Source organism: Mauremys reevesii, linkage group 1, assembly GCF_016161935.1.
Source record: "Mauremys reevesii isolate NIE-2019 linkage group 1, ASM1616193v1, whole genome shotgun sequence".
NCBI classification, from domain to species: domain Eukaryota; kingdom Metazoa; phylum Chordata; order Testudines; family Geoemydidae; genus Mauremys; species Mauremys reevesii.
In genome coordinates this window covers 240479130-240502769 of record NC_052623.1, presented here as the reverse complement: position 1 = coordinate 240502769, position 23640 = coordinate 240479130, and the positions used below count along the sequence as shown (strand labels likewise).

At 40.3% G+C, this 23640-nt stretch overlaps 3 protein-coding genes across 19 annotated transcripts in view; 1 reads left to right on the top strand and 2 right to left on the bottom strand.

Annotated features, from left to right (window-relative positions):
• The window catches only part of DNAI7 (dynein axonemal intermediate chain 7), a 34891-nt gene extending 29202 nt beyond the window's left edge, over window positions 1-5689 (bottom strand). For 2 of the 5 annotated variants that reach the window (XM_039542803.1, XM_039542824.1), the window contains exons 1-2: window positions 5635-5670; window positions 3385-3405 (exon numbers count right to left, since the gene is read on the bottom strand). In XM_039542803.1, coding sequence (XP_039398737.1) covers window positions 3385-3405; window positions 5635-5637 — 24 coding nt within the window. In that variant the 5' untranslated portion in view covers window positions 5638-5670. Of the gene's footprint in view, window positions 1-696; window positions 720-1689; window positions 1843-3384; window positions 3406-5634 lie in introns of those variants that run through there. The other 3 variants (XM_039542814.1, XM_039542810.1, XM_039542819.1) reach the window with 3 other exon arrangements.
• Window positions 5690-5779: 90 nt separating this feature from the next.
• Window positions 5780-20810, top strand: ETFRF1 (electron transfer flavoprotein regulatory factor 1). Of its 9 annotated transcripts, XR_005599909.1 has the most exons (6): window positions 5780-5963; window positions 7187-7336; window positions 10154-10246; window positions 10346-10605; window positions 19001-19096; window positions 20676-20810. XR_005599909.1 is itself a non-coding variant. In XM_039542918.1 (5 exons), exons 4-5 carry the CDS (start codon window positions 10202-10204, stop codon window positions 10565-10567), a joined length of 267 nt encoding a protein of 88 aa, XP_039398852.1. In that variant the 5' UTR covers window positions 5781-5963; window positions 7187-7336; window positions 7917-7927; window positions 10154-10201; the 3' UTR covers window positions 10568-10655. The 9 variants fall into 9 exon arrangements, 7 of the variants coding, with proteins under 7 accessions (XP_039398852.1, XP_039398868.1, XP_039398863.1 ...); XM_039542918.1 differs by lacking the exons at window positions 19001-19096; window positions 20676-20810 and adding an exon at window positions 7917-7927 and having other exon boundaries at window positions 5781-5963; window positions 10346-10655; XM_039542934.1 differs by lacking the exons at window positions 19001-19096; window positions 20676-20810 and having other exon boundaries at window positions 5781-5963; window positions 7187-7254; window positions 10346-10655.
• Window positions 15145-23640, bottom strand: part of KRAS (KRAS proto-oncogene, GTPase) — a 97235-nt gene continuing 88739 nt past the window's right edge. For 3 of the 5 annotated variants that reach the window (XR_005599886.1, XM_039542872.1, XM_039542863.1), the window contains 2 exons: window positions 18679-18791; window positions 15145-18227 (listed from right to left, as the gene is read on the bottom strand). Coding sequence is in view for 3 of the 5 variants with exons in the window: in XM_039542872.1 (XP_039398806.1) it covers window positions 18191-18227; window positions 18679-18791 (150 nt within the window). In the remaining 2 variants the exon portion in view is untranslated. Of the gene's footprint in view, window positions 18792-23640 lie in introns of all 5 variants that reach the window. The other 2 variants (XM_039542842.1, XM_039542850.1) reach the window with 1 other exon arrangement.

The window sequence follows — 23640 nt, the reverse complement described above, 5'->3', positions numbered from 1 at the left end:
ACCAAAAAGAAGAGTTACAGTAATTAAAGAAAAAGATGATTTTACTATGGACAAGGATTTCAGCAGAGGTAGAATAAGACAGCATTGTGCAGACGGTGATAGATTTGCAGATGCAGAAGATATGGGAGAAGAGTTCAGAGTTAAGCTTGCTTCCAAACTCATGGACAACAGACAAAAAGAAACATGCAAGTCAAGGAAGGTGTCTGAGTTGCATTTAATGATGTACCTCCTGATTGACCAAAAGATGCATCTTTGTCTCTGAGACACTTAGCTAAAGGCAGATGAGATGAAGCCATATGTTCATTTGTTTGAAACGGAGGAGACACGGTGACATGCAGAGTTGAATAACACCAGCATAAAAGTGAGAGCTAGGATGTAAAGGTAGAGACAGGGAACCTGATTCTCCACTATCTTGCCAATTGCACCTATATAGACTGAGTGGGGAGTTCATGTAACATGCTATCATTCCAGAATAGAAAAATTTTACAGCTATTTTGCAAAGATGTAAATGACTCCACGAAATGCAAGGCATTAAAGAATCAGGTGCAGGATAACCAAAAGGAAGGTGGGGAGAAAGGAGCAGAAGCCCAAACTCTTGTAAATAAATAGTGTGATATAATGGAAGCCTTCTCATTACGTAATTTTGTCCCATTTTGGAAGTAGTGATATTTTTGGTAAATATTATCTTAGACAAACCATTTTTATGAAGAGCTCTCAGATTATCCAGGAGGACCCTTTTCATTCAATATTAAAAGATATGTTTTGAATTCTGTTATTTCCAAGGTGATTAGCATATTGTCAGCTAACAGAAATATCAGGGAAGCTATTCTGTTCTGTATTGCCAGCCAAAATGACAAAATGTTTTGAACCTTGTATGGCAAAAAACAAATGAAAACTTAAATCAAATGTATAAACTGAAACTTAGTTACAAGACTTTTTGAAACTTGAACAAAACATTAGGACAAATTTACTGCTGCAAAAAGAGATGGTAACTCTACTGATGACAACGTAATTATGCCTAGGGCTCCATGTCTGCCGCGGAGGTCGCAGAAGTCACGGATTCCGTGACCTTCCACAACCTCTGTGACTTCTGCAGTGGCCAGTGTGACTGACCCCAGGACTGCCCAAGCAGTTTGCTCCAGAGCCAGGGGCTCCAGTTGCCTGGGGAACAGCCACACCAGCCACTGCTCCAGTGGCCTCCAGTAGCAGTTCCTGGGCGGCCGGCTGGAGCAACCACAGTCTGTGGCCTCTGGCAGCATTCCCCGGCTGGCCAGAGTAGCCATGGTCTGTGGCCCCCTGGGCAGCTGATGCCACTGGCCCTGGGCGCCCCCACCCCAGCAGTGGGTTCCCACAGATGTTCCCCTCCCCAAGCAGCGCCTTCCCCAACCCTCCTCCCTCCCCCAAGATTTAATCACAAGTCATGGACAGGTCATGGGCAGTGAATTTTTGTTTATTGCCCATGACCTGTCCATGACTTTTACTAAAAATACCTGTCACTTAATTGCAGCCTTAGTTATGACCTAAGGCAAGAGTGAATCCCATCACGTGTTACTCAAGCATTCATCTGCAAAGTTCTGGCACAATAAGATCTGTAGATACAGACATGAAAGGTATGTTCATGAGTTTGACTCCAGGATGAGGGCCTTAGGAAAGTAAAGCTGAAAGAATTTTATATATCTTACTTTTTACCATATATCATTTGTTGACTTTTCTCTCTCTCTCTCAGCATGGAAGATGAAAACAGACTAGTCAGTTTCACTTGTTCACAATCATATTCTAAACAATTTTCTTTTCAGATTCTCATGCCTTAGTCCACTGTTGCAATGTATGACCTACAAAATGCTACAGGAGAACATTCGTTTTTTGTAAATTTTAAAAACTATACTGGAATTTTAAAAAATGGATTTTTCTGTCTCAGGTTTTGTAAAAACTTGTTTTTACAAAATCTAACTTTTGCACCAAATTTGACCCAACAGTATGTTTTAATCTCCTCCTCCCTCCCTCCCGGCCAAAACCTGCAAAACTGTAATACTATTTTGCAGATTAACTCCAGAAGGGACTGTGAGTCATCTAGTCTGACCTTCTGCATAAGAGTTCAGTTCTGGGTCAAGTACTAGTCAATATTTTCATTAATGATTTGGATAATGGAGTGGAAAGTATGCATATGAAATCTGCAGATGACACCAAGCTGGCAGTCATTGCAAGCACTTCAGAAGACAGGATTAGAAAACAAAACGACCTTGATAAAATTAGAGATCGAAATCAACAAGGTGAAATTCAATAAAGACAAGTGCAAAATCCTTCTCTGAGGAAGGAAAAATCAAATGCATAACTACAAAAGAGAAAGTAGTTGGCTAGTACTGCTGAAAAGGATCTGGGGGTTATAGAGGATCACAAATTGAATGAGTCAACAATGTGGTGCAGGTGCAAAAAAAAGGCTAATGTTTTGGGCTGTATTAACAGAAATGTTGTGTGTCAGACAAGAGGGGTAACTGTTCCTCTCTACTCAGTTCTGGTGAGACTTTAGCTGGAGTAGTGTGTCCAGTTTTGGGCACTACACTGTAAGAAAGATGAGAAAAATTGGATAGAGTCCAGAGGACAGCTACAACAATGATAAAACATTTAAAATTCCTGACTTCTAAGGAAAGGGTTAAAAAAACCTGTGCATGTTGAGTCTTGAGAAAAGAAAGACTGGTGGGGGGGAGGGCTGATAACAGTCTTCAAACATGTTCAGGGGTGATAAAGAGGATGCTGCTCAATTGTCCTCCATGTCCACTCTACCTAGGACAAGAAGTAATGGCCTTAAATGGCAGCAAGGGAGATTTTAGTTAGGTATTAGGAAAAACTTTTTAATCACACCTCTACTCCAATATAATGCCACCCGATATAACACAAATTTGGATATAACGCAGTAAAGCAGTGCTCCAGGGGGGGTGGGGCTGCGCACTCCGGCAGATCAAATCATGTTAGATATAACACGGTTTCACCTATAACGCGGTAAGATTTTTTGGCTCCTGAGGACAGCATTATATTGAGGTAGAGGTGTATAAGGTTAGTTAAGCTCTCAAATAGGCTTCTAAGGGAGGCTGTTGAATCCCCAGCATTGGAGGTTTTTAAGAACAAGTTGGACAAACACTTGTTTAGATTTAATTGGTCTTGCCTCAGTGCAGGGGCCTAGACTTGATGGCATCTCAAGTTCTATATTTCTATGATTCTGTAACACAAGCCATAGAATTTCACCCTGTAATTTCCTAAGAGAGGAGAATGTTATTTCCAACTATGTAAATGAACACTACTGAGTCCAACAAACTGTGTCTGAGCTAGATTGTATCTTTGCTGTTATATCTACATCTGATATAGCTATACATCTACCTACCTACCTACCTTTTTTTTCTTTTTTGGACCCTAAAAGTTCAGAGAAAAAGAAGAGAGATTGTCAGAGATTATAGTATCTAAACAAACTATAAGGAATAATTAAGAAATGCAACTACTAAGTAAATTAAAATCAGATAGGTAAGAATATTTCATTTCAAAGCTTAGCCATTGATAACAGATAATATGAAAAAAACTTTAATATGGGTGGAGGAGGAGAATAACCAATGAGCTTTAATACTGGGGAAAGGGATAACCACCAGTATTATACAATTTCATAAGAACATAAGAACATAAGAAAGGCCGTACCGGGTCAGACCAAAGGTCCATCTAGCCCAGTATCTGTCTACCGACAGTGGCCAATGCCAGGTGCCCCTGAGGGAGTGAACCTAACAGGCAATGATCAGATGATCTCTCTCCTGCCATCATCCTCCATCCCTCTGACACCAGAGCTAGGGACACCCATTCTTACCCATTCTGGCTAATAGCCATTTTTATGCTTATGCACTTATTATCCAGTCCCCTTTAAACCTTACATTATATATAGTCCTTCCTCCTCTCCTCCTCACTCAGTTCAGGTTCAGGAGTTGTGACGTTGATGTGAAGAAGAAGAAAGACCATTGCTTTTATTGGTAGTAACAGATCACCGCCACATTTCATAGCAATATAATGTAGTTAAGGTTGTTTCAGAACATCCATTCTAATTTCGCCATTAAAAGTCGATTCACATCATCAGAGACTTGTACGTTTTAGGTAAAAATGTCTGAATTTTTTGCTTCCCGGTTTCACCGGTTTGTAGTACATATAATCGTACAATATTTATCAATTACTATACAGAAGGGGGTATCATTGATCCCTTTTTATACATGGAGAAGCTGAAGTACAAAGACACTACAGGACTTTTCCAAAAGTAATACAAGGAGTTACATGGATCAGCATTCACGTTGCATTCCCCATCAGTACCCGGCCCAGCCCAGGGAAACTAATGATCCAACCAGCAGATCAAATTCGGTGATGAATCCTGGTCACATGCCACCTGAAGCATGTTGCACATACACTAAGAAGTCAGAACAAAGAACAGAAACTAAAGTATCCCAACATTCAATCCCTACATGACATGGCATCGTGTACCAAACGGTTACATGTCAGTGCAAAGTGTAGGAGATAGCTAGACATTGTTTGGCTAAATTTTTAATGCATTATTTTGAAAATTTACACAGAATATTAAAGTGGAATGTAGAGGTGGCCAGATGAGTGGAGAAGCAAGAGAACAAGGAGGTAAAGATGGGTAGAAATGGATATCTGGGGAAGGAATAAAGGGTTCCTCTAGGGGAGTAGAAGAAACTGTCTATTGTGGTGAAATGGTTTTCGTAAGGTGTGAAGGTGAAGTTTAGGGGAATGCAAGCTGAGTTTCATGCTAAAATATCCCAGGAATTTCTTACAACATAAAAAACTGGATTCATCAGGGAGGAATAAAGGCTCAGATCCTCAATTCTTAAGCTCCTAACGTCCATTGATTTGGGGAGCTTAAATACTTTTGAGGATCTGGCCCAAAGTGCCTGTCTCCTCCAGATTACCTTTTGAAGTCAAACCCAGATTGGCAGTGACTGACTAGAATTTCCGGTATAGTGGCCCGTGTGAAATGCTTTGGTGGTCTCAGTTCAGTTCCTAGAGGATAAAGGTCCTCATTGCAAAAAACACCAACAATCAGTACTAGATGGGCACTTTTGTTGGTAGTCCCAGCAGAACTGGCTGGGGCTGCAGAAGGCTGAAATGCCCTCTCGGCCTAGTGCCTTCTACCTGTTCCGTGATTACTGGCACCCACCTCCCTCCTGTTTACCTGACTGTTTTTAACCCTGTAACAACTGCCCCAGTAACCCTTACCCTCAACGCAATGGAAAGGGATAATAGGTGCTGGAACTAGGGGTGTGGTGGGTGGTTTGACGTAGCTCCCACGATATACAGGGGTGACAGTTTGGTTCAATGGCTCTCAGCACCCCCACTACACAAATTGTTCCCGCCCCCTGGAAGAGATTAAAGCAAACCCCAGCTCGCCCCCCTCGCCTCGCCTGTGTGCAACTGGCCGGGGCAGGCGCGGGGTCCCCCCGGGCTGGGCGGGAGGCGGAAGCCGCGATGCTAAAGGCTCAGAGGCGGGCGGGGAGGGGGCTGAACCCCGCTCCAGGGGACACGCCGAGCCCCAGTCCCCGCCCAACCCCCGGGCCGGGCCCTTCCTGGGGTCGCCGCCCCCCGCCCCGCTCTCACCATCTCGACGCGTCCCCCCCGCCCGGCGCGAGCCGCTGTTTACCACTCCCGCCCCTTCGTTACCTAGACGACTAGTCCCACCCACGTGGAACTCTCGCGCAGCCGCTCCCGGACTTCCTAACAACCCTCTCCCTCCCCCCGCGCCCCATCCTCGCGCAGCCGCAGTAGACTTCGCACACGCGGCCGCCCCGGGGGTGGTGACTCGCTCGTGACTTTCTCGCGCTGTGGGAGGGGCTGCTAAGCCGGGGCGGGGATCGGCGGCGCTTTACGGCCGGCAGGAGATGCCGCAAAGCGTGCGCGGCTGGCTTTGCGGCAGGGCAGGTGGTGAGGTACAGACCCCGGCCCCTCCCCTCTCCGAGACCCGGTGGGGCCCGTGCGGCGGGGATGGGCGCTGCCCTGGCGCCATGGCTGAGTCCCAGCCCCGCCCCGCCCCGGGGAGCAGCGCGTGGCTGCTGCAGCCCCAGGGCCCCCTAGGCCAGGCCAGGGACTGGCTGGGGCTGGTGAGACCCCCCCCCCCCGGGGCAGTGCGAATCCGGCTCTTTCTGGGGGGTCTGGGCGTCCCCACTGCACTGTAAACCTGGCCTGAGTTACTCGACCTGTGTCCCTGACCCCAGCTGACACGCCTGTGCGGCCCTGCGCAGACCTCCTGACTTGGATCTGCAGCTTGACCTGCATCCACACGGCAAATTTACAGGGCTTGGCCCGGAGGCTGAGTAGGACTTGGGCTTTGAGTCCACTCCCCCTGAATGGGATCTCATGGCTGGGTCCCGAGTACTTGCTGACCTAAATCAGACTGACTTGCGCATTGAAAGAAGCAGGGCTCAGGCTCAAACCTGAGTGAGATCCTGGGCTTAGTGCGCAGTGCTGACATACCTTTAAACGACTGTATTGCTGCTCGTATTGGGGTAGCAATCCAAACCCATATACGGCCCTGTGCTGTCCCCACCCCCATGCTGCCAGTCCAATCCAAGAGTTTATAGCCAGCCCCAAGGTTCTTATCACAGATCTCCATGGTGTTGCCAACTCTTGTGATTTTATTTTCAGTCTCACACACTTTTAGGGCTGTCTTAAAGCTCCAGCTTCTGAAACCGTGTGATTATGTGAGAATCTCGGCTTTGTTTGGGGGAGAGAGAAGTTTCTAGTCCTTGTTTGTGAAGAAAAGCTGGAAAATGTGATCTGCTAAAGGCTCAAAATATTTTTTTTTTACTGATGTGTGTTTATCAGTTCTGCCTATGCATGCTTTTCTTATGAGCCAGCAGGGCAATGGACTAGGCAGAGACTCCCTTTTCAAACAAAAGTGGCCCTCAGAGAAAGTCACATAAACTCTGCTTATCTACCTCCTCAGTAAAAACAAAGGGTTGATTTGAGACTCAGAATGGGCTCACTGGGGTATTGTCATCCCTTGTATTGGTGGAACCACCAGGGTTCCTTGAAGTATGTGGATTTATATTTCACACGCAACCACTTGTTATATCATACTTTAAGTATAAAAATTGTCAATATATTATCCCCTCCCCACTCTCCAGTGTTAATGTTTTTTGTTTTTTTTAAGGGTGATTAGATTGCTTGTGAAAGGTGCCTGACAACTGAGGAGACTGGAGTCCTCGCTCCACAGGAAAGGTAGAGGCGGCAGCAGCAGTGCAAACACCCCACCAATGGGCTTCAACTTCATCCTGGAGGCACTAGCTCAGTTGAGAAGAGGGTAATTCATTCTCCCTGTCAGTTAGCCCCTCTGCAGAGACTGCCATCACAGACACCAAATAGTGCTAGTTAGGATTTTTTTCTGTGTCATGTGAAATAGTTTATCTAGGGAAAGGCTTCCCACCTTGACTTTCTGCATTAAAGCAATGATGCTATTAAAATGTTACCTCCTTCTACTCGCTATCCATTTAAAGAAGTTCAGGAGTTCAGGGTAGACCTACTACATTAATTGCCCCATCTAATCAGTTCAGTCCTTAACATCAGTGAGGCCTACTCATGGTCACAACACTGTCTACATTCACATAGTGCCCAGTTATTATGGGTACAGTAGAACCTCAGTTACGAACACCTTGGGAATGGAGATTGTTGGTAACTCTGAAATGTTCGTAATTCTGAACGATATTTTATGGTTGGTCTTTCAAAAGTTTACAATGGAACATTGACTTAATAGAACTTTGAAAGATTACTATGCAGAAGAAATATGCTGTTTTCCCTTTATTTTGTTAGTAGTTTACATTTAACACAGTACTCTGTTTGCTTTTTTGTTCTTTGGACTCCGCTGCTGCCTCGTGTACTTCCAGTTCCGAATGAGGTGTGTGGTTAACTGGTCAGTTTGTAACTCCGAGGTTCTGCTGTAGTAAAGGCACTTCACCTGCTGAGTTCTATACTAATGGCACAGATATCTGGCAGTTGTATGGATAGCATGTACTTAATAAAGCCTAGATGTCTTTCATGCTAAGCCAGGGGAGGGCAAACTACTAGCCGCGGGCTGGATCCAGCTCGTCAGGGCTTTCAATCCAACCCACGCGATTGCCAGTTGTGTGGCGCAGCGGGCTAAGGCAGGTTCCCTGCCTGCACTGGCCACGCGCTGCTCCCAGAAGTGGACAGTACCATGTCCCTGCAGCCCCAGGGGGGGCAGGATCAGAGAGCTCCGTGCACTGCCCTTGCCTGCAGGCACCGCTCCCCTGCAGCTCCCATTGGCTGGGAACTGCGGCCAATGGGAGCTTCAGGGGTGGTACCCGCAGGTGAGGGCAGCACACAGCAGAGCTGCCTGTTCCATCCCACCCCCAGGAGCCACTGCCAGACATGCTGGCCACTTCCGGGAGCAGTGTTGGGCCAGGGCAGGCAGGGGGCCTGCCTTAGCGTCACTGCATGCTGCTGCCACCCCGGAGCTGCTTGAGGTAAGTGGTGCTGGGCTGCCACATGTTTTACCACTGATAACACCTGAAGGAGTCAACTTCGATGCTTCTCTTTAGTTGCAATGGCCTTGTCAGTCAGGTTACAGCCAGAGATTTAGAAGCAACATTTAATAAATAACTTTATAGTGCTAGGATTTGGAATTTAAAGATGATATAAAACAACTAGTTTAGCAACTTAGTGCTTTTAGGATGTACACTGATTCAATTCTCACATTTTTCCCCCCTGTTTATTACATTTGAAATATTCTGAATGATCTGACTTTTTAAAAAAAATGCTTTAGCAACATTGTTACGGGATCTGAATTAAGTCTGAATCCCACACTGCAGTTCCCTCAAGCCCTGCTTGGTGGGAAGGGATGTTAAGTCTGAACATTCTTTCAAGCCAAATATGGAGTTTGGGTTTCAGCATGTAGCTCAACATCCACATCTCAGAGGAAAACACAGAATGAGAAAATGTACTGCCCAAGTATGGTATTTTTCAAATATCTTTTATTCTTAAACATGTGAAAGGCACTTATGCTCAGAGGACTAACTTTTTAAAAGAAGCATTACTTGAAACTTCTGAAATGTATCTGTGAAAAGAATTTCTTCATTAGTAGTAGTAGTATTGTAGCATCTACGAGCCCCATGCATTTTACTGAACTTTCCAGAATCTTTGGGTTGAAAGTAATTGTACAGACTTTGAGCCCAACAAGGTAAATTCTCCAGCTTCCACTTCATAATAAAATAGGCTTATAACTAATACATGGAGTGATATTTGATGAGACAGTCTGTGTGTGAGGATAAAGTCAAGCATAGGAAAATGAATCCTGCAATCATTTATTTCTTGAATACTCATAAGGTGGCTGTGTTGGATCTGTCCCCATACAGCTCAGTAATTGCTGAAAATATTTAGTAATCAGAGTGCTGCTAAATGACTGCTTGAAATCTGTCCTTTCCTTGGGTCTCTACCCTTCATACAAATCTTTCCAGGATTCAAGTGCAGTCTTGTTACAAGAGTTAAACTCAGAACATAAAGCTTGCTGACCTTATGTTCAGCTACTTTCTAATCACAAATACCAGATCAGCTGTGACTAGAAACTAAGGAAAGGCAGAGTATAAAAGAACTTAGAAGAACTTTTCCATAGTGACTTCTATTTCAGTTGTTTCCACTTTTGAATCTCAGTTGCTTGGTTTTTATAGTAACAATACCTTACTTCCAGATGCAAAACAAGCCAGTTTTGCTTCATCTCATCAGAATTGACAGGGCCACGGTACTTGAAAGATTAACAATCTAATTGAGGTGGAGGGTACATTGCCTACTTGCAATATAAACTAGATATTAACACAGGGAATTATAAAAAATGCTAATGCTGGAAGCCAGCAAGCTCACATTCTGGAACTAGGGAATATACATCGAATTATTTATTTTCAGAATTGATTGCAACTTTTCTTAAAATAAGAGCTGTCTTCATTAAATTGTAAGTGCACTTCTGGTAATTCAGGAAAGCAAAAGTTAAGGAAAACTAATTCAACAGGTATTTTGGGCATTAGTGTAAGTAATACCATACCATAAATGGTTAAGGTGCAGTCACTTGTTAGTTCAGTGTGTGGCTAATATCAAACTGATTATTCTTCAGGTAAATAATCACAAGAATTAAGTGGCTATGTTCAATGAAATATGAAAAATGGCTAATCCTTTAAGAGGTGAAGTGCTGAATCTTTACAAAAATGTAAGTGCCTTGAATGCAATTAGCACTTTTGCTTAACCAGATAAAAACATTTTTGCCACATATTGCTAAGTTCTAAAATATTTGTTTTTGTTTTTAAAGCTGCTGTACCTTGGAAGGGAATATCCCAAAGGAGCAGACTACTTTAGAAGCCGTTTGAAGGCAGCTTTCCTAAAAAATAAGGATGTGAAAGATCCAGAAAAAATTAAGCAACTAATTAGTCGTGGAGAATTTGTTATAAAAGAGCTAGAGGCCTTGTATTATCTCAGAAAGTACAGGGCTATGAAACAGCGCTACTATGAGGACGACAATAAGAATAAGTGATGTGTAATATTGTTGACCCTGTGCTTGTAACAATGCAGGTTAGTGGCTGGGATGAATGAATAAAAAAGAATGGTTATGTTAAAGGCAATGAGACTTAAATATTTTTCAAACCAAAGGACCTATTTGATCACCATGTCAGTGGCTACATTACTACATTTCAAGTGGCTATTTTAATTATTTGAATATAAAGTTTTGTGGCATGCAGATATGATCTTATACTGATAGCTTAGAGGCTTTGTCCACCATTCTGATCTCTCCTGAACTGAAGCTTGATGCGCAAAAATGCTCTGACAGAAAGTTAACCTAATTTGGTTCCTCACTTCGTTTTCTTCACTGAACAGATTAATTTAAAACTGAATACAGATCAGATAGCCCTAATATATATATGAAACAAGCTGTTGCTTAATCGCAGTTAACTCATGTGATTAACAAAAAAAACAAAAAAATTTACTCAATCGTATTTTTAATTGCACTGTTAAAAATAGAATAGCAATTGAGATTTATTATTTTGGATGTTTTTCTGTATTTTCATATATATTGTATTCTGTGTTGTAATTGAAATCAAAGTGTATATTTTTATTACAAATATTTGCACTGAAAGAAACTGGAACAAAGGACAGTAACTATGGGCATGTGAGAGATTGCAGGATGCAGAGTAGGAAGGAGTCCAGTCTGTGAAAGAAGCTTACTGGAACATCTCTGGGGCGTGAGATTTCATCCATAATCAGTTTCTTAATGTATTAGGCTTTGACTTGCGTGTTTTGTTTTGCTTGGTAACTTACTTTTTCTGTCTGTTATTACTTGGAACCACTTAAATCCTACTTTTTATACTTAAATCACTTTTTGCTTATTAATTAACCCAAAGTAATTAATACCTGAAAGAGCAAACTGCTGTGCATCTCTCTATCAGTATTATAGAGAGTGGACAATTTATGAGTTTACCCTATATAAGCTTTATACAAAGTAAAATGGATTTATTTGGGGTTTGGATCCTATTGGGAGCTGGGTATCGGGGTGTTGGAGACAGGAGTACCCCCGAGTGGTTTTCAGTTAAAGCCTGCAGCTTTGGGGACATGGTTCAGACCCAGGGTCAGTATTGCAGCAGGTCAGCATGTGGCTCAACAAGACAGGGTTCTGGGGTCCCAAGCTGACAGGGAAAACAGGCTCAGAGGTAATCTCAGCACATCAGGTGACAGTCACAAGGGGGTCTCTAGTGGTTGAAGCATGAAGGGACATAGGAGTCTTTAACACATCCTGCATGTAAATATCTTGCGACACCTGTTTGAACAGTGCCATGAAAATGCCTGGTCTCATTTTCAGGTGACATTGTAAACAAGAAGCAGACAGCAGCATCTCCCATAAATGTAAACTTGTTTGTCTGAGTAATTGGCTAAACAAGAAGTAGGACTGTGTGGACTTGCAGGCTCTAAAATTTTATATTGTTTTATTTTTTAATACCTTTTTTTGTACATACTTCTACATTTATAAGTTCAACTTTCATGATAAAGAGATTGCACTATAGTACTTAATTTTTCAATTCACCTAATACATTTTTTTAATTACAAGTACTTGCACTGTAAAAAACAAGTGAGCACTGTACAGTTTGTATTGTGTTGTAATTGAAATCCATATTTGAAAATGTAGAAAACATCCAAAAATATTTAAATAAATGGTATTATATTAACAGTGTGATTAATCACAATGTTTTTAATCATGTGATTAATTTTAATAGCCCTAATATGTTATATGAAAAAAGCTAAGTGCTTAACATTGACCCAAATTTCTAAATATCATTTTCTTCTGTCCTGTGAGATTAAAATCTTACTTATTGTTTCCTACTCACCACAAATGAAAACCATTTCAAAAGTCCAATTAGTTTAAAAAAATTAGTTTAGTGGAGATTGGCTGTGTAGTAGTAGTCCTTTTGGTAAGTTAGCTGAGACTCTAGCCTCTCAGTTCTAAGAAAAAAACAATCACTGTATGGAATATGATTAATTATTTAGAGAAACATTGGCTAAGTGTTCACACTCAGAATGTGATCCCCTCTACTTCTAATCTACAAAAAAAATAGAATAGTATTTTCCACAGCAAAGTTTTGCTGTTCTAATGCTGAGAAATCATGTTCTGTGCTCCTGGTATAGCACTTAAATCATAGCCACTATTCCTGAAACTGTGCCACTATTGCTAATACAGACCTGTGCCCTAACTGACTTTGCACATAGTATGTTGGTCTGTTCCATTTAAGATCACAGGAAGAGGAATTAAAGTGAAACTAGCTGTTTAAATTACATTTAAATGCACTACTACAGTGACTTGCTGGTATAGCCACAATATTTACATAATTGGCTTAGGGGTTACTGAAACTGTATAAAATATTTTTGTCCCTCCCTTGTCTTTAAGATTTTACCATGTTAGCTAACATAAGTTATGAACATCTTTTCCCCTCTCGCCCTCTAGTGAAGATGCAGTCTCATGGGGACTTGAATAAGAGCTTTTAAGGCAGAAGAGCCTGAGTTAGGTAGAAAAGGGAGCAGTATCTCTCCCAGGCCACCCCTCGTGGCAGCAAAATGAGACATTGCTCATAGTAAGCTGCACAGATCTGTGATTCTGTTCTTTCTTACATTAACAATGTCATTCTTCATGTTGGTATTTAAAATCATTACCACTGGGCATCTGAGTTAATACCTCACCAAGTTGAATGTGGCAGTTTTCTGCAACAAAAGAATCAGGGGTCCTATAGTCTTTTACTACACAACTAATTCATCCCCAGAGCAGATACATCCTGAGTACTGAAGGAGGCAGGGGTCCTCTGGAAAAATGGTATGTGATCATGTAGTTAAGGACTATCATAATACATATACAACCTGAACTCTACCATCACTTCCTCATTTCTGAATGTTTGACTTTACATTAATAATGTTTTTTTTATATAAAGGGGTTTGTGTGTAACTTCTAGTTTTGTTTTTTTTTTAAAGCAAACTGTCAAAAAAAGTGTACCACTTGGCATCACTGACACCCACGTGTCATCAGCAGGGTCAGATCATTTAGATCCCTTGTCACTCTCTCTGGGGACCAGTGGGGTGAGAGACTTTGAGTGGCTTTCATAGATATCTGCTGACAACAGAGGAATGGTCAGACAGGAATCTTCAGTTCCATTCCAAGCTGTGAAGGGGACCACGCACAGACTTCTGCACATTCTCCCCAAGGTTGACTCCTGTTCAGTCCCCTCCAACCTGCCCTAGACCTGTCTCTTACTCACCTCTGACTCCTCATCTGAGTCTCATGCTCCTTCCCTACCTAGTCCCTGTCTCCCCTCCTCAAGCTTATTTCAGTCCCCGTTTCCTTGCCCAGCCAGTCCCAACTGGTTCCCAAGCTCCTTGGCCAATCTCAGTGTCCTGCCCCTCTCCTCCGGGCTCCTTTTCCCTACTTACTTTGTTCAGTCAGTCCCAATTCTCTCACACTCTGGATCATCGTCACACGCCCCACCACCATCACCACACAGTCATTCAGTTCCAGTCCCTCCACTCCTCAGCTTTTCATCTGAGCTAACTCTACCCTCTGTCCACTGGCTTCCAGGCCTCCTCCTACTCATTTCACTCCCCAACGCAGTCTCCTTGTCCAACCAGGCCCAGTCTTTCCCCCTCAACATCCCCTCCAATTCCCTGTCCCATCTTCCCTCCCCCACTCCCAGTCTCCCTGGCCAAAGCTACTCTGCCCCTCCCAGATCTGACTCTGGTGGTCTCTGCATCTGAATCAGGCAACTTCCTCCTCAGTGACCAGGCAACATTGAGAGCACAGAAAGGGGGCTTGATGGTCTCAGTTCTGGTGCCAAGCTAGCAACAGCCCAGAAATTTAGTTGCAGGGAAAGTCCAACCAAGCCACAGGTTGGATTACACCAAGTGTGGACAGAATCTTCAGAGAGTATAGCCACAAAGTTTTAGCAAGTTTGTCCATGTGTGAATTGTGATTTTTCCCAAAGGCTTAGAATCTGGCCACATTTGGGCAGATTTTCACAGGGATAGTAGCAAAATGAGCACCTCTGGCAGAGACCCCCTGGCCAAATTTCTAGTCCTTGCTCCAAAGCACAGGGTCACTAATACTATTCAAAGAAAAGGTTGCCAGAAATATTTAAAAGTTAGGGAAAAATACATTGTTTTGCCCAGCTTCATTCTCAAACAGCTGAACCATTTTGGCTAAAGTTATTAAATAATAAGCAGCAGCAGCAGCCACCCAGCATGGAAAATTTCAGCCCAAATTATTAAAGTTTGGCAAAGTTACAAGCAACTGAAAATAGGGTTTTATAGTAATTCATGAACAACAACAGACCTGGACCAGTGTCCTAGAACGTTTTGCCCAAATTTATTCAATACAGCTTTCACAAAGGAAAGAGTCCTCCTCTCAAAAGAGGGAGTATATGACCATAAATAGAGGGGGAGGGAGTTTGCACAAAAGTTGATGGGCAACAGCAACAGAAATCGAGAGGGGCTGCCACATAAATGAAGTTCATGGGGTACTTAACTAATTATAAAGATTAGCATTACATTTATTGAAAGGAGCAACAAATTAAACAACAAAAGTTCACAATAACTATTTTTATTACATTACAATAAATAGGAGCAGTACAATTTGACAAAAAATGACAAATTTCAGATTACCTCACAGCACATACTCCTATAAAACATTAAAAAGTTTAAACAGTGGTCATTCTTTTAATTTAATGTCTGGTATGACCAAATATTCATAGGTCACGCAACCAAATGATGGGAAAACTGGATCACACTGCATATGTTCCACATCAAAAAAAGCACAATGTACAAAATGTGCATGTTTCAGTTTACACTATACAAAAATAGTTAAAATACATTCCAGGTAAACATATTACATTAAGAAATTGTTCTAGTAAGAAGTTGGCACTCAAGAGGAAAAAGCAGAAGTATTTTCAACATGAAAACACAAGACAGTGGAATTATTAGGAAATGTTAGGAAAGATTACTGCCTATGTAGCTTTATGTAGACTTTACAAAAAGAGCCACAACTTGATGGCCTTAGAAGGAAATAGTTGTATTGCTTGATAGTACTGACAAAAAAATGGAAGTTTATGTAGCAACTTACCTATTGGAGAAATACTATTACAGTAATAGCATTTTATATGGTGATTTTTTTTTTATTTTTTTTTTTACATAACCTCAGCCAACCAAGATTTTAGGACAACTGTATAGGTTAAAAGAATCGAAACAATAAAATTTCAGTTTTAAGTTAACTGATGACTTTTTTTTTTAAAAGGTGTTTACCAAAAGTTACATAAAGCTACTATCAGGCATTGGAAATCTAATGTATTAATGTAGTAAGTGACTTCACATGTTCATTTAATAGTTACTATCAGAAAAAGATAGCATCTGGATATGTTCTTGGAAAGCATTTCAAATAGGGAAAGACAGAATAATTATTAGATCAACTTGTGCAAGCTGCAATTCAACATGCCTCACCAAGTCTCTACAAATATTAAGACAAAACTGCACAACAGTGGCAAGGATGAGCGTATTTTGTGAAAGTTAGATCATAACGGCTGGTCTAAACAGTTTTAATATCTATTCAAATGAATTGGTAGTTTACAGATTAACTTTATTAAAATAAGCTATCTTGGTATAATACTTCTATACTGATAATTGCATCCACATTTGAAAGCTGCACCAATTTTAGCTAAAATCAGTTTTTCTACTAATTTAGTTAAATTGATAAAAACTGTGTCTAGACGAGCCCTAAATTTGCATGCAGTGTGACTCAGTTACAAAAAGTCATAAGTCTTAAGATTTTATTTCTTGTTTGTTCAAGTTACACTATCCACTTCTGCTACGTTCCTCCAATACGTTGATAGTAGTGTCTAAAAATATCCAATTAACCAACAAAATCTCAACCTCAAGATGTTTTAAACTCAGAAGTTGCAAATAAAACACTAGATGTTTACAACACCTACAGGGATTTGTTCCCTCTTCCTATTGGTCCTAAATTAGGATATAACATTATGTTCTCCCACCACCATCTTTCAGTATTTTTTTTTTCTTTTTGGCCATATGTATGAAGTATACCCTGCAGCTTGGGAAAGAATTTTTTTTAAATTTCAAAAATTTCCCAGCCACACAAAATGTAAGGGTCATGCAGAAATACAGGTAGTATGTTTATTACACCCCTAGCCACCATTGCCGTTCTCTTTCAAATATGGCCACTACTGCTCCCTGTGTAGAAATAAGAGGTCATCTTGCACATGTAGTTGTACCTTTGATACTGTACATGCGTTTTAAGTTACGCTACCACATGAAAACCCTACTCTGGAAAACTCAGTGTGTAAACTCTGTTTAAAAGTTTCAGGATAACTTGGGAATAGCAGTTTTGCCTATCATGACCACTGAAAATTCATGAATCAGGCCTCGACAAATCACAAGGTTTTAAAGACCAATACATGTTGTATTATTATTTGCCTTCTGCTGTTCAATCATTTAGCATACAGTTGAGTCACACTTTCAAGCTCTTCTCTGCAACAATGAGGGCTAGACACATTAGGAAAGAAAGCTGAGATTCTCATGTAAACTCAACTCCAGGAGTGGGGGGCCTTAAGAAAAACATCAAATTTATTAAATTCACGATAAAAAATCACAAGCGTTGGCAACACGAGATAACTGGCTCTCACTTTGGTGCAGATTAACCAAACTATTGCTATACTGCAAATGAAAGCTTCTTCAAAATGGATTAACTCCAATCAGAAAAATCACAAGAAAAAAATCACTCTGGGAACACCACCACTGAAAACCTGGTTTCGATGTGTAACAATCTTGACATTTTATTCCACTAAACAACCATTTAATCTGTGAAACAAAATTAGTATTTCACAAGAATCACAGCAGAACACAAAATAACATTAGCTCTGGAAACCTTAATATCAGCTATGCCTACTGAATGTTTGTGCAAATTCTCCATCATCCCTATATTTATGGCATAGTGGATTTTCCCAACTAATCTGTATGAAGCAGTTGAATTCAAGTGCCATTACTGAATCTAAAGAGGTTACTGGACTTTAAAATGCCTCTCCTATTATACACAAAATGGGCATTTGGAAATATTTAATGCCACTCTTGAAAAAATGGTTCTGACATCTATAAAGGTACAGAGGTCCTGACCTCATTCTTAGGATTAAATTCTGAATCAACATATGAATTAACTTCTGTAAGTGTCTGAATTACTCATTTGTTAAGGCTTTCCAGTATTTCTTAGTAGTGACGCTGAGGGTGAAATCCTGACCCTACTGAAGCTACTTTGAAGTTAGCCAGTTACTTCAGTGGAGCCAGGATTTAACCCTGGGTCTCCTGACACAAAAAGTTAGTGAAAGTCTTAAGCAAAGCATTACAATAGCAAATCAATTTAATTAGAACTTTTACTTTTTCCGTTGCCAGATGTGCATTATTGTCTATTTTTAATTTTTCTTTTTTTTATAGAAAAAATATAGTATTTAAGGAGTGACCATGACAAATTGCAGTGAAAAACTTTGTGAAAGTTATATCTTTACATTCATTGGAAGTTGATCTGAAATGCTACAAGACTAGATGCCTAGAAGCAGAATCTATAGGAAGACTATAAAGGCTTCTGGTCTCTCAATATTGCAGTCAGTCTAGATAAAAGAAAACAAGTCGGAAATAAAAATGTCTTATGCTAACTAGTCCTTTTATTCAACCAGATAAAAAAAACAAAAAAACACAGTAACGATATAAGAGCCTGTGGAGCACTTTCATTATTTTGTTTGCACACAGAACTAAAGTTCACAATTGGTAAGAAAATAGGAAGTTAGCAGCTTTGCATGCACCAAAAAATCCTAAGAAAATTCTCAGGGTTTTGTTTTTTTCTTCTTCTTCCACGGGCATTGCTAGTTCAAGAACCAACACTCAAGGAATACTGGCACTTAAGAGGAATAAAGCTTCCACTGTCATTTAAAACAAGCATTCAGGTTCATGAAGCAGAAAGAAAATTAAGTAATGCTAAATCAAATGCTAATAATTTAGTGTAATGTACAAAAAATCACTCTCTTAAGTATGCCTTAAGAATAAAGGATAAATTGTATTTACATAATTATACACTTTGTCTTTGTCTTCTTTTTCTTCTTTTTCCCATCTTTGCTCATCTTCTCTTTATGTTTTCGGATTTCTCGAACTAACGTGTAGAAGGCATCATCGACACCCTGAAAAGAAACATATGTGGCTATAAGACCAAATTAACATGGTTTATGTACTCATTTGGGTAGTGTTTGTTTTCATCTGAACACTGCAGGTTCATATTAATGTTGCAGTTTAGTAAGAACATGTATATTGGGTGTTGTGATGAAATACATTTTTTTTAAAATAATCGAACAGTGTCGATTTATTTAATTATTAATTTCTGTGCTTTTAGGTGTTTCGGTTCTATAAATATAGCAACACACACACACGTTGTCACTCAGCAATCTTCACTGGTTTTGGAAACCTTTTCAATTTTGGAAGTTGCCAGGTTAGTGTGGTTTTTTTAATATACACATTTTCATTTGCTACACAAGAAAGTGAGGCCCAATTCTCCACTGCATTGTTCTTTATGAATTTCACACATACAAAGTGGACGTAAAATACTGCTATACCAGAGTAATAAGCCACACACCTGCAGAAGTGGGTCCAGAAATCAAGCCCTAAAGGTAAAAACAAAGACTACTACCACTGGAGCTAAAAGAAGTTCTTTATCATCAGTTATAGACCCTTACATCCTAAATTGCAAGACGCAAATAAAGGGCAACATGCACACGGTAAGTTCCTCCTCCCACTGAAGGCAACAGCTAAAAGTCCTCCCATTGATACCAATAGCAGTAGACTGGGCCCCTTAAAAATAGTAACTGTGCTTAATTACAGAGTTTTATTCAAATATAGTAGTGTATATGTTTGAGTAGATTTAGCTATAGGGAAAGTTTGAAGGATATGCCATTTAAAGAGATCTATATCTAAAAGCAAATAGTTCCTTCAAACAAATGTGCATTTACAATACATCATAACAGCTTCAGTCCCTGCATACGTCTATGAGAGGATCATTAACTGAATAGAATCCTAGTCAGTCTGTACTTTACCAGTTCACACAAACATTGGCCATTTCTCCCTGCCTCTCAGGGTTTTCACAGCAGAGTGCTCTAATGATGTTTCAGCATACTTAAGTACATTTACTAGTACACCATGAACTATTCGAAATACAAATAAACTGTAATGGTCAAAATAAAGTGAACATAGTATATTGTGTCATGCAGTACCCTGTTTTTTTAAATGTTTGTTCTCTTTTTAAAAAATTAGAAATCAAACAATCTCATTAATTAGTGAAAATTAGTACTGTTTTGCTGTAAAACTCGGTCAAATGTTAATATCTGACTTACAACTTTGAAAGACAGTCAGAATAATGGCACAATATGAATCCATAATAACCAGTATCTAACTAAGATACAATGGTGCTGTAACTGGATATGCAATTTTAAAAACATACATACTGCAGTATTAAGTCTCCATTAACGAACAGAGCAAAAAATGTATTACAGTTCGCTGCAGAGGGCCAAAGTCTCATGGCTAGAGTACAGGATTGGCACCAAGAGCTCTACATGCCGTTTTCCCACAAACTGCACCCATGAGCCCGAGCAAGATGACACTCAGTGCCTCAGTTTCCCCATCAGTAAAATATAAGGAATACCATCTTCCTCACAAAGGACGTCATTAACATTTGTAGAGTGGTCTAAGATCATCAGGTGAAAAGTGCTAAATGCAAAGTGTAACAGAACACTGAAACTTCCACAAAAAGATTCCACCCACTTTCTTTTAAGCTATTGTTAAAATAAATGCACAGAAATTAACCCATAAAAAGCTATATTCAAACAATATTAAGGACCTTAACCTCAAAGAAAGTAAGGAGATTCACAGTTAAGGCTGAAATTCATTCTACTGTGCCTACTGCAGGTATTGTAAAACAGGATAATTGTACATAGTGTGTATTACAAAACCTGTACACTAGGGGGAGACTTAAGTATGGCATTTCAGCTTACAGATTTGAATCCTTTGTTTTGCAGATCAAATCTCAAACAGTTCGGAGAATATTTACATTCTACTGGTTTTCGTTCTGCTGTAAATTCTGTTTAACGCATCTACTGGCTGATAATTGGGCACATTGTATTAAGACTCTTTTAAAGGTGAAAAGAAAATAAAGAACCTTACATTCAAAATTAACTTGAGGCCTTATTTTACCTTTGATTTAACCCCAGACACTTACTTTGGTTACCTGTAGATAAGGAACATTATTTCAAAATTTGGGTTGCAGCACACTGTCCTAGAGTTGAATGGGAAAGTTATCCAAAGTCCTGCTTTACTCAAGACTCCTCAAATAAAAAGAGTCAGTGACACTAAGCCACTTTCTAAGAAGACCTCCTCAAATGTGCTGGCAAAACTTATGAATTAAAATCAGGCATTTGCACATACGTCTACCCTTTAATATGTGAGAAATTTCAGGTTCTACATATGCAACATGGATACACTTGACAATGTCACAAGAACAGCTAAGGAGGATCCCCAAATCATTTGATAGTACTAAGTCTGGCTAACAGAATATTGCATATGGGAGTGTGCAACTATTTCCACAAATCACACAGCCTCTATGGTCTCCTACTGAAATCTCTCTGTGTACTGGGTTTTGGAATTCTCTCCCTAACCTGTGTCTTAGAGGTGCATTAGATATTGCTGCCTTTTCTTCAGTCACCTTCAGCATATTAGTTTTACTTTATTTAGCTTACTGTGTTTTAATGAAACATTGACTTTAAAGAAGTTTTACAAAAAATTCATCTCTAAAGACTTCAACACTGGGAAGGATTTGTATGGAAATCCAGCAATCTGTTAGAATTCTGCCACACAGCATCATCCAGTACCCTGGTCTAAAAAGTATATATGCAAAATACCACAGTGTATGGTTAAAACAATAAGATGATAGTCTAGAAGTGTTTTTGATAGCTATACAACTAAGCAGCAGTCACCTTATTCTGTTCAGCCATGAGAAAATTCATTTAGTGTTCTATTCAGCTTAAGTCATTTTAAAATTAAAAACAGTCAGCGTCTGGAAGACTTCCTACTGGCCATACTCCAGAAGGGAGACAACTTAATTCACAATCAGAGAGCCCAGCGTAGGATCATAAATCAGCTTCTATCCTGCATTCATACTAAGAAAATGACAGTATTTAGACATTGTTTAAGACTTAAAACAGTTGAACTGTTAAGTAGCTCTATGTCAAAATGCTCCTTTTTCCTATCAACTGGATTCTACCACAAACTTTTGGGTTTTTTTGTTGGTTTGTTTTTGTTTTTTTAAGAGGACCTAAATCAACTTGTAGTACAAAAAGAAGGGTCTAATTGTAGTGTATACTTCCAACATGGGAGGGGGACACAATTACCATGCAATCATCATTTTTGGCTTGCAAATTTGCACACCTTTTGAGTTGGGTGGGAAGGCCATAAAATAACTTTTGTTTACAGCCTGAAAACAATTAATGAACCCCTTAAAAGATTAAGTTGAAACATAGCTTCTATATTTGCATTTTTAATAAGACCATCAGTGCATCATCTCACTGCCTAATTTACAGTTAACTTTATGCTCAGATAGGCAATCAACGGTAAAATAATGCTACTGACTAACATTTTCAAGTAAGGTATCCTTTGTAGTTTTTACATTAGTTAAAACATTTTGTTCATCTGTCAGACAAAACAAGCCAGATGCATGTAGGTGTCTCCTGCTTTATGGCATAACACCAAAGGAATTTTATCCTTCAGGAGAGCATCAGCAGGTAGGCATACCAAGCTTCCACAAGCCAACTAATCCAAAACAATCATGATTTTTTTTAAATCTTTTATTTTTTTTTTTAAAGTGTCCCATGATGACCAAGAAGGGAAAATACATACACCAGGACAAGTTTCATGAAATAAATGTATTCTGGACCAACACTGCTGGGCTTGGTTGGCTGACAAGAAAGAAAGCACTTGACACTGCATTTAGTTGCAAATAATTCTATTGTGAGTTTTCCCAAGGTTCTGGATACCTGCTGAAAGGCTTCAGTCTTTGGGGACCATTCTCTTTGGATCTGCTTAGCCGGTCTGCTGCACAGTTAAGCTGTCCCAGAACAAGTGGAGTCTTACTGAGAGGAGAATAGGGTATGTCTATACAGCAAAAAACAAAACATAACCCACATGCTCAGCAAGTCTCAGTCTGGTTCTACAGATCTGGGCTCTCAGGGCTTTGGCTACAGCACTAAAAACAGCTGTGCAGGCTGAAACCCACCATCCCTTGAAAGCCTGAGCCCAAACGTCAACATAGCTATTTTTAGTGCCATAGCAAGAGTCTGTAGAGGCAGGCTCTGAGACTCTCTGCTGGGGGAGGCAGGGGGCTTTTTTGCCATGTAGACATACTCCAAGAAAGGGCAGACTCCTTAGCAGGGTGGGTTATTTGCGCTACCATGATGATTCAGGTATTCGGCTACTGATGTGCCATCAGACTTTATGAGCACATTTTCTCCAGATCAGCCTTCTAAATGCTAAGATTGCTAACATGACTGATCGCACCTCAAGGGCATATACGTGGAACTTATTTTCACTTAATGATCATGTTTCCCTGAACTGAGCTGGCATCCTAGGAGCTCCTCAAACCAAACAGGCTTGCCTCTCAGGCAATTTATATTCTGACTAAGCATTAGAGAGAATGGAACCAGTTGACCAGAAATTTGTCAAAAGGTTTCTCCTGATCTGGGGGAAGACTACTATTCTGGGAAGCAAGTGAAGAGAGAAAGGATAGAAATGGATCCAAGAGTCTCAGGAGATTCTCAGTGGGAAGCAAACAAAGAAAACGAGATTCCAGCCTCTCTTTCCCAAGCAAGTCCACAGAGAGAAAAGGTCAACACAGCCCAAAATCTTTGCTTAGGAGTGAGGAGGGCGGCTTGGGTCTACTTCCAGACACATGCACAAAAGAAAGCTGCCCTTTCCAAAATACCAGAACTAAGC

Bases quoted from the DNA above. Each gene is read 5' to 3' on its own strand.
- ETFRF1 (XM_039542934.1), top strand. From the start codon at position 10,202: ATGGCTAATCCTTTAAGAGGTGAAGTGCTGAATCTTTACAAAAAT. The intron at 10,247-10,345 runs GTAAGTGCCTTG...TTGTTTTTAAAG, and splicing joins TGCTGAATCTTTACAAAAAT to CTGCTGTACCTTGGAAGGGA.